The sequence below is a fragment of the Carlito syrichta genome, unplaced genomic scaffold (genome assembly GCF_000164805.1).
Source record: "Carlito syrichta isolate Samal-C Ts95f unplaced genomic scaffold, Tarsius_syrichta-2.0.1 Scaffold308277, whole genome shotgun sequence".
Lineage (NCBI taxonomy): Eukaryota > Metazoa > Chordata > Mammalia > Primates > Tarsiidae > Carlito > Carlito syrichta.
The window spans coordinates 295,500-306,435 of NW_007252373.1; the positions used below are offsets into that span (position 1 = coordinate 295,500).

The window sequence follows — 10,936 nt, forward strand, 5'->3', positions numbered from 1 at the left end:
AAAAAAAAAAAAAAAAAAAAAAAAAAGAAAAGCATTTTATTTTAAAGTTATAGAAGGCATTTCCAGAATACAATTAGTTGCACAATACTTTGGAATATGTTAAATGTTGAAACATGTTGGAATAGGAAAGCAAATACACCAGCTTATTTACTTGTATTGTTCTTACTGTTAACTGCTTTCCAAGATAAATCTTATGTATAACAATGTTTATCTTGATCATCTATTATTATCATTTAATCATCTTTTTTGTAGTGTTTCTTATGCAGTAATTTGCTGGTTACTTTTTAAAGCATTTAACATTCTTCATTAAGTGTAACACAGACTAATCATTAACCTATTCTACAAATATTTACTGTATGGTTGCTATATGTCAGTCATTGAGTAAAATATTTTTTTTAAAGGCAGACAAAATTCCTGTGCCTAGAATACACATAGCTTAGTATAGAAGACACAATTCAAATTAACTTAAAGAACATTTGCTGAACACCTGTCTTATGCCAAGAGGGCCAGACTAAGAGATGTGAGCACCTGAAGCTGGCTAATACCTTAGCACCCCATCAGATCCATAATCTGTATTGGTTTGTTGAATAATTACTTAGTGGAAGCAGTGAGAACATCCTCTTTTTATTAACCGAAATTTTTTTTCTGTTGTTCATAATCAAGAATCTATTACTTGTGGTTTTCTAAACCAGGAAAACTCCTGATAAAACTCAAATAAAGCTACTTTGAATTTAGACAATAAAAAGTCACTCATCCTTGATAGACAGCATTCTTCCATTCAGTTTTAGAAATACTGCTGGCCTCACATGCCAATGTCACACCACTGTTAGCCAAGCTGCTCTGAGGACTGTGCCTCTTACTGAGGAGGTGAGGCTGCTGAGACGTTCTTTAGTCTTACATTTCTCATTATATTAATTTCTCCTTAAAGAAATTACATATTCCTAGAAATTGAAGTTTCTCCTAAATATGAGTTAGACACCTTAGTAATCATCCTTCTTGTTACATGAATCAGTCTGATCAACTTTCCCTTACTTTAAAATTTTGTGATAATTTGTCATTTCTTCTTCCTTATACTGGAAGAATCATCCTTTTGCACATGGACAAAATGAAACATGGTTTTATCTGTTAGTGGGTATCTTTCCCTCCCTAGATTCACTTTGATGGTGATTTACAAAGCATAAAACTCTGCCTGTGATAAATATTTGGTTCTCTCTAGTGTTATATATCCTGCCCCTATCAAGTGTTTTTTACCAAAATTATGATTCCTTATTTCAGTGCAGCATCAGTGATGTTTGAAAACACTGTAAGTGAAAATCAGAGTTCCAGCTACGTGTGGCTGAATGCATACAGTACCATAGATGAACTTACACTGTCAGATGAACATAACCTCTACATCTGGATTTCAGTAGTTTACTTGGCTAAATCACCTGGAAGGGAATTAATATTAACTAATAATTTATTTGCCCTACTTAAGTGATCTTATCCAGATGTTCTTTCTTTTGCTAATAAGAAGTATACTTTGATCTGAAAACAGAGTTAAGCCATATGTTTGATGAATACTGGATCATGAACATTAATACAGAAATTTGTTGTTTTCAGGGAGAGAAAATGTACATTTGACAGAAGGGAAAATGCTGTGATTTAGAAATAAAAGATGTCATTATGAAAACAATGAGAGTAGTAAAGCCTTGAAAAAGCAAAAACATTGTGAAAACAAACCTTTATTCACTTTGCAATGGCCTTGGCATAGTTAAAGTTGAGAGTTTAATATAAAAATAATTTCTCCTTGAGTTATTCCTTACTCCTTTTTATATGTTTTAAACATTTGATTTTTTCTTTCTTTTTAAAAAATAAACATCAATATGTATACCCAAATTAGAAAGTAATATAATTTGCTGATATAAAGGGGCCAAGAATTTTGCAAGTGAATTGATTTTTTTGAAAACCAGATATACAAACTCAGACCAAATCTTCTTTTCCCATGTTCCACATATCTAGTTACATTTCCTGGAGGGTGGATTGGCACAGGCATGCTGATATTATACCAAATTAATTTCAGATTACTGATTATCTAATGCTGTTCCAGTGAATGGACAAGACACACTAATATTCCAGACCTCACTGGCAAAGCAATAGAGAAAGGTGGGAAAAGTAGCCCATCACTAAAGGTAAAACACATTGTCCTAGGTTAAAAAATGAACAGTGGATAGAATCCTTTATGCTAATTTTTAAGCAAATTGATTCATAAAATCAACAAATAATACATTTGGGAATATAGACATTGTGAAAACTATATATTAAAACTGTTGTGTATTTCTTCTTTGGGAACTGGATGGCAATATTGCACATTGGACACAAACTGTGAACTGAAAAATATAGTTTTGATTTCATGTTTTCAAGTCATTATGACTGATGCCTTAGGGGTGATAATTTCTTTTTAATAAATGGTTCTTACCATTCCAGAAGTTTAAAATCTATTTAGACTGAGAGACTGTAAGTACCTGAAAAGTGAATATTATTCCTATCCTCAGATAGGGAATCTGATGCCTACAGTGATTAAAGAAAGTTGTCCAAAGTCATGTAGCTCACAAGTGGCACCTGTGTTCTAACACTGGTTTTTCTTATTGCAGAGATGACACCACAGCACAGTACACATTTAAATCTTAAATTGGGCAGACAGTTGCTCTGGATGTTCAGTTAAAATGAAAACATTGAGTTCTTTTAAAATAATAAAAAAGAGGCTATTTCAAACATTGAATATGGTGATCATAATGAACTTTCTTCATTTGGGAGTATCTATAGAACTTTGCAAATAATAAGTTATAACAGTCTAAAGGGATTTTAAAATTGGTTAGTTAATGGAGACTCTTGCTGGCAAACTTGCTTTAGAGATCTGTGCATCTCCCAAAAAGATGATAAGTACTTATTAGAAATTTGTTTAAGAAATTTCTATTTCCCAGAACAGTGAACAATTGGGATATTTTCTGAACTCTTCTGAAAAATTTTTGCTAATTATGGCAAATTAAGTACAAATAGTACCAACATAGTTATTAGCACTGTAAATGTGATGGACCTCCCTCCCCAAAAGAGATCTATATATTACATAAAATAATAATTCTGGAAATGAATAAGGCCTGTCACCATATACCATAGCTGTATATTCCTTTAAAAAATATATTGTGGGCTAAAAATTGGAGGGTATGGAAGAATCTTTAGAAGTTGATCTCATTGAAATAGAGAGTAAAGTGTTGGTTACCAGGAGCTGGAGTGATTGGGGAGGTGGTTGAGAAGATTTTGGTCAAAGATTATGAAATTTGAATTAGGAGAAATAAGTTCAAGAGAACTATTATACAGCATGGTGACTATAGTTAATAATACATTGTATTCTTGAAAATGCTAGCAGAGTGATATAAAGTGTTTTCACCACCAAAGTGATAACTGTGTGAGGCAATGCATGTGCAAGGCAATGCATAGTCAGTTTTAGTCATTCCACAGTGTATATGTACTTCAAAACATCATCTAATGCATAGCTTTATGAGGGGAGACCCCCCCCCAAAAAACCCTTAATTTGTTTATAAAAACTGTGTATTAAATACTTACATGTTTAAACTTTAGTCATCTTCAAAGTACTCTCTGTTTGATGCAATAGAACTATTGAGACATTTTTTCACTGCTCAAAACAGTTTTTGACCTTGTCAATTTTGATGCCTTTTGGTGCTTCTGCCATTTTTTGTTTTACCTCTTCCACATCAGCAGAACGTTTCCCTTTAAGAACTCTTTTTCATCTGGGGAAACAAACAAAAAAGTCACTCAGAGCAAGACTGGGTGACTAAGAAGGCAGAGTATGGGAGTCGTGCCATCTTTGGTCAAAAAACTGCTGAACACTCAGCATGGTGTGGACAGGTGTGCTCTTAAATCACCCATCATGAAATGAGCAAACACACTGAAAGAATCTCCAAAATAAATTCACTGAAGCCAAATGCAGCCTCTCACAACAACACAAGCTGGTACACTGATGCTGATGAGTTCCTAGAACATTCACCTGGGAGGGAGCCTGTACTGTAAGGGACCCGCCTTCCAAAAACTAATTCCAGGTTTTTTGGGGTCCCCTCTCATTCATACAATTTGATCTCTCAATGAAAAACAAAATTTAAAAGTTGGAGGACCTGACTCTACAGTCTTTTAGTTGGGAGTTATTGTGATTTTAACAATTTTTGAATTGTATCATATATATTTATGTCCTATATATATAAAATATATTTAGCCGGGCTCAGTGGCTCAGCCTGCAATCCTGCACCTTTGGGAGGCTGAGGTGAGTGAATTCCATGAGCCCGTGGGTTCACGACCTGCCTGGGCAACTTGGCGAGACCTCAATAAATCAAAAAAATTAGCCAGGAGTGGTAGCACGCACCTGTAATTCCAGCTACTTGGAAGGCTGAGGCGGAAGGATCGCTGGAGCCCAGCAAGTCGAGGCTGCGGTGACTGGGAGCGGCCACTGCACTCCAGTCTGGGTGACAGAGCGAGACTCCAACTCAAAAAATAAAATAAAATAAAATATATTTGTTATATATCATATATTTTACATATATATTTATGTGTCATATATTTATGTTGTATAATAGAATATATGTATATTTCCATATGAAATTTTAAGTAAATTCTGTGATTCTGTAGGTAAACTACCATGAATTATTTCATAGTTCTAACTAAGTGAAAAGTAGGCTTGCCATTATTGACATTAGTTATAACCCGAGGAGTGTTGAGCAGATATCTCATGGGGTAAGGCAATGAAGTTCATGTTCTTACTAGTCACTTAGGCTTCTGCTTTTTCTTCTCCCTCAGGTAAGATGCCAATAGGCAGACCTTTAAAATTACTAACCATGCATCTACTATAGAATGAAAATTTTCATATTGAAGTGTTACCTAAGAATTTTAAGTGGTTAGAAATAAAGTGGTGCACATGACGATTATCTGTCAACATGCATATGTGTACTGAGTATCCCTGTAGGTTTTTGAGCAATGGTGCGGCTGAAAATGGCATCCATACTTTTGTGTGTGGCAGAACACAGGAGAGATTTGAGGGTCATGGGAGCTGTTGGAGGAAATTGACAAAGAATTGAAAGTAGTCGACAGTGAACTGATAGAAGTCAAGGGACTTACAGAATACCATGGGAGAAGGCATCAAGAGAAATGGCTTTTTAAAAGACAAATCCCAATGAGTTGCTGCCCAAGCAGCCAAAGTTCCAATGGAAACAGAAATGAAGTTTGCCCCAAATAAAGTTAAGTAAAAGGGTTTAGCCATAGCCTAAAGGATTGGAATAAAGAACACAAGCCAGAGAAGACATGACTTTAAAGATCTGGTCCTAAAAGTGGGCTTTCCCTCTGAAACGAGATTGAAAACTACCATAATATCTATGAACCAAGATAATGAAATTTTGCTGAAATGCTTAAAAGCAAGGATTCTACATTCAGACTGCCTGGGTTTGAATTCTGGCTTTTACCACCAGTTGTGTGACATTTGTAAATCATACAATAGCTCTGTGTTGGGGCAGGAGGAGAACCAGGATAACAGTACCTATCTGTAAGTTGTTGTCTGTAGAGTTAATTTATGTAAAGTCCTAAAATAGTGCCTAGCAGGGGATAAATTTTCATTCATAATATGTGTTATAATAATTATTATTATATATGCCAGTCACATTATTATTATTATACTTATTTTCCCCCCAAAGAACTTCACATAATGTCACTGAGCACATGATATGCAATGCTCCTCAGGAGCCACCTTTTCATTGTTGAGCTCTTTCTTCAAATTAAATTCAATAATTAGAACATATAAAGTCCAGGTGCTTTGGTCTAATTGATTGGTGCCTGGAGCACTCTCTGCTGTCCCTCCTTCTCCTGACGCCCAGGGAGACCCTTGGGGACCATTATGGAGCACATTTGGAAAACTACTGATGCAGTAGTCCTAAAAGTGGGCTCTCCCTCTGAAAAGAGGGAAAGAATCCAAGACTCAGAATCAAAGACCTAGAATCATATTTTATCTATCACTAATAGGCCTTGTGACCTTCAGAAGGTTAATATCCTTCCTGGATCTCTGGTTTCCAATCCATACATTGTGTGAATTAGAATAGTTTAGTGGTTTTCAAACTTTGATCCCTTGAAACCTAGGAGTTCCAGAGAAATGTACTGGGAAGATTTGGGGAATGGGTGTGGTGAGCATGCTGGAAGAAGAGAGAGAACCTGCAACCTCAAAAGCCAGGACTCCTCTGTTGTATATATTAGAATTCTATATTTGTTTGAAGACCGAATACCACTGCTAAGGAAATTTTGACTAGATGATCTTAAAGATTCCTTCAGTTTCAATTATTCTGTTAATCCTTAGAGATTTTTGAAATGTATTTCATGAACCAAAGCAGCAGAAGTAAGAATATAAATGAAAGCAACAAATAATAAATCTGAGGAAACAGTAATGGGAACACAATGTGGACTCTTCACAAAGCACTGTGCAGTGACTAAGATATTTTGGTATCTCTGCTCTCCAGAGAAAATGTGACACCTTTGTTACATGAATCCTATTTTGATAATTTGGCTCATCACATTCATGGAAGCAAAGGGTGGCACTGATGACTAGAGTTGTGGACCAACAAGAAATATAATAGGAATATTATATACCTATAAATTAAAAGACAGCAGAAATGAATGATTTTTTAAATTTTGAATTGGTGTCTCACTCTGTCACCCAGGCTGGAGTGCAGTGGCACGCTCACAGCCACCGTAGCCTTGACCTGTTGGGCTCAGGTGATCCTTCTGCCTCAGCCTTCCAAGAACCTGGAACTACAGGTATGCGCTACCACACCTGGTTAATTTTTTGATTTATTGTAGACACGAGGTCTTGCCAAGTTGCCCAGGCTGGTCTCTAGCCTGGGCTCAGGCAATCCTCTTGCCTCGGCCTCCCAAAATGCTGAGGTTACAGGCTTGAGCTACCACACCCAGTCGAATAATTATTTAAACACTAGGTTGTAGGACTTTTCTTGGTGATTAGTGATTTCAGAATATGTGTCCCTTCCAAAGCAAATGTCAACTTAAAATTCTACATTTATGATTATTGTGTTGCTATTAGAAGTGTATGCAATCTCAGTAGTTCTTGGCTTGATTGATTTGAGCAATGTATTTGAGTAAAGTTACTGTTTTTCCTCTGGACATAAAATCTGTACTCATTATTGAGTTTGTAGTCTATAACTTAGATTTGTTCTGTGTTTAGTCCTCTTCATTTTCAGCTTTCTGAAAGCAAAGTCTATAAATATATGCGAGTAGAGAGAAAGAGTGGTGGCATCTGTTTGTGTGTAATTTCGATAATGATTAATATGCAACAAAAAGGGTTGACTCCCCTTATAGGCTTCACATATGGTGTGAGTTGAAGGCCTCCCAGTGCTTTTTCTCTCCAGTTGTATCTTCTTACACCATTCACTATTGTACCATTGTGCATGCATGTGTGTGTGTGTGTGTGTGTGTGTGTGTGTGTGTGACAGTGTGTATGTGTGAAGGTATGACATTTTCACACTTTTACTGCTGAAATATGTTAGCTTGAAGCAACATCACCCAATAACATTTCAGCATGTATTTGTTTTAACAGATTACTTTCAGAGAGCTAGGTCCTGGGGAACTGACACTAGGGAGCAGTAACAATTTGATTAGGATGGAATTCAGAAAGGTCTGCAGCAGGGATGGAGAAAGTCCATCCACCCGGGAGCCAGTGCAAGAAATGTTGGAGCCAGGAAGCCCTAACGGGCCCAACAAAGGTCAAGATGTTAACCAAAGGATGCACTTATAGAGGGGAAATGCAGAGACCAAACTTTTTCCTCTTGTGAGCTAATACAGTATCTTGTACATAATCCATCTTCTGCAGGATGATGACTAAATCACATTATTTTTGTCCTAGGGTGGGTTTGGCTAAAACTGAAATCAAGATCTAATGCTGATTTTTTTGTTGTTGTTATTAAAAATATTTTGTATGGCTTATTTTCTAAAATCAAATTTCTTAAACACGATTTTCTGTTTCAAATTTGTTTAAATAATACATTTTGTGCCAGAAAAATCCTTTTAAAGAGAAAGCACTTCATATATAGAGCATAAATAAGTCTTCCTTTAATAAGACATTTCCTATTTTAGCCATTGAATAACACATCTGCTGCAAGGATAGAATTTTTTTATCAGTGTGTGTGCACAGCTCTGATTAGAAGAGGTAAAAGATACGCATCTCCTTCAAATGGTGAATCTCCTTCAAATGAGTGTGTTTTATTATGATAGTTTATATTATCATGAAAGCTTCAAATAATTATTTCCTTGAAAAATACTGTTTTAAAAATATAATTCTTTGCATCAACTCTCTATGTGTTGACTTCAGAAAAAAAAGGTAACTTAAGAGCATCTTTCTCCAGTGCGAATATCAATATTGCTCCACAAAACATTTTATATCAAGGTCTCCCAAAGAAGAAATTTTAAAAGCATTGTCTCCATACTTTTTCTTCTCTCCAGGCTTTGTTCACATTTGCTGTTTTCGGGATAAGCCCACAAATGGTACGAAATCTTTATAAAGCAAAATCAGAAGGTAGTTCTTTAGCCGAGTACCTTGGTTTGAGCCTTCACTCTATTGTTCATTTATATCACTGTTCTGATGCACTCATTTTAAAAAGTCATATCCACACAGTAAAGTTTTAAAATAAGACTTTTTTTAAGTTTTAAAAATACATCATCACTAAACATATTACAAGATTTGAATTAAATTTTTCTTATTTGTTTCCAGGGCTACAGCAACACACAGAGGCCAGGTTATTTTCAAAGATGCTTTAGCCCAGCAGTTGTGTGAACAAGGAGGTAAGAGTCAATTTTGATTTGTTTGTATTGTGTGTATCCAAACTATTCATGGTAGGCTCTATGCTCTATGTACTAAGTAAGCATTTTATTATTATTACTTGATCATGATGCTTTAAAGATGGAAGTATTGGCCTCTTCATATCCCAAATAATTATTTATGTAGTAATTATTGATAAACAATCTATAGATTTCTAAAGATACTAAGTGTGATCAAATCAAACTAAAAGGAAATTCATCTTATTTTCATAGTTTTTTTTTTTTTTCTGATGATTTACCTTTAGTTATTCTGGAAATACAAAGCTTAGTAGTAATTTTAGAATTCTACAAAAATGCATCTGCTTAATTTACCACTTTAACTTCTTTTCAACTTTGTCAGAAATGTTTCTGATTATTACTTTTAAAATTTGATCACGTTACATATGATTACATGTACAGTTATCTATGGGCTTATTTTAATTGAGTACACTATTAATTTCAGGCTTGTAGATAAATATTGTATCAGTTTAAATTAAATTTCACATAAAGTAAGATATAATATGATAGGAGGGTACACACACATACACACAAAAGCACATCACAATTAAAAGGTAAAAACCAGGATCCATGTTTCAATGCACATTTGTTCCTACTACCCCCATGAGAGTCTACCAAACTTTTGTCTCCATTGTAATATTGACTACTTTATATAAAATTTTTTTATAAAAAAGTGGTGGATGCTGCCCTAGAGAGATTGAACTTCTCAAGTATAGGGATTATGCCTTAAGAGTCTTTGGATTCCCAGAAGTTGACATAGTGCCTGGTGTATAACAGAAATTCTGAAAATGTTGATAGATTGAATGCAAGTTTGTCTCAGCCTTATATTTCTTGATTTAACCATCCTAACAATGATAACATGTGAAGTCAGTATTTGAAAATTTAGTATCATTTTCATTGATCATCATAGGTATATTATTAATTTTTGTTTAAAATGATATTTTGGAAATCAGCCGGGTGTGGTAGCGTGAGCCTGTAATTCCGGCTCCTCGGAAGGCTGAGGCGGAAGGATCACTGGAGCCCAGCAGGTCGAGGCTGCAGTGGCCGGGAGCAGCCACTGCACTCCAGTCTGGGCAACAGAGTGAGACTCCAACTCAAAAATAAATAAATAAATAAATAATAAAAATTTTTTAAAAATAAAAATAAAATGATATTTTGGAAAAATGTGTTAAAGATTGCATTATTGAATTTAAAGCAAACTTCTACTAACTATCTCTCTGCTAAAGAAAATCTAATGGGTTTAGGAAATAAATAAGGAAAAATTATATTGGTTTTTTTAAAGACTTAAGGAAATACCATTTATTATTATTGGTTATAATATAAACATCACAATATAGCTTTGTCTAAGTAATAGAATGTGTAATGATTATTAGTGTAAACTTCTCATTATTTACATAGTTCTTAAATCAGCAAACTTTATTCTAATTGTAGTTTCAAATATATTATCAATATTATCGGGTTAAACAGATTTCTAGTCTGACTTTTGAGAATACAAATATTAAAATATGCTTTTGTAGGTAGGCTCAGGAATTCTGTTATAATATAAATCTTTTTTCAGACTGTGAACACATTCATATTACTGAAACGGTAGAACTCCATATAACAGAGAACATTAACATCCTGAAAAATTCATTGCGTATGAAAAAGAAATGTCTAATTTTACTAACATTTACCATTGTCTAAAAACTGATTTATTGTCTGGGCTCGGTGGCTCAGCCTGTAATCCCAGCACTTTGGTAGGCCGAGGCAAGTGTATTGCCTGAGTCTGCAGGCTCGGGACCAGTCGGGCAATTTACCAAGATCTCCTCTCTACAATAAATAAAAAATTACCCGGGTATGGCAGTGCACACCTGTAGTTCTGGCTACTTGGAAGACTGAGGTAGAAGGATTGCTGGAGCCCAGCAAGTTGACACTGGGGTGACTATGAGCTTGCCATTGCACTCCAGCCTGGGCAATGGAGTGAGATACCAACTAAAAAAAAAAAATGGATTTATTTTGATCTTTAATTTTTTTTTTTTTTTTTTTTTTG

At 34.9% G+C, this 10,936-nt stretch overlaps 1 protein-coding gene across 1 annotated transcript in view; it reads left to right on the forward strand.

The window, feature by feature from the left end:
* The window catches only part of RELN (reelin), a 534,724-nt gene that overhangs the window by 208,260 nt on the left and 315,528 nt on the right, over positions 1–10,936 (forward strand). Inside the window, exon 4 of the mRNA XM_008065395.1 lies at positions 8,804–8,874. Coding sequence (XP_008063586.1) covers positions 8,804–8,874 — 71 coding nt within the window. The remainder of the gene's footprint in view (positions 1–8,803; positions 8,875–10,936) is intronic.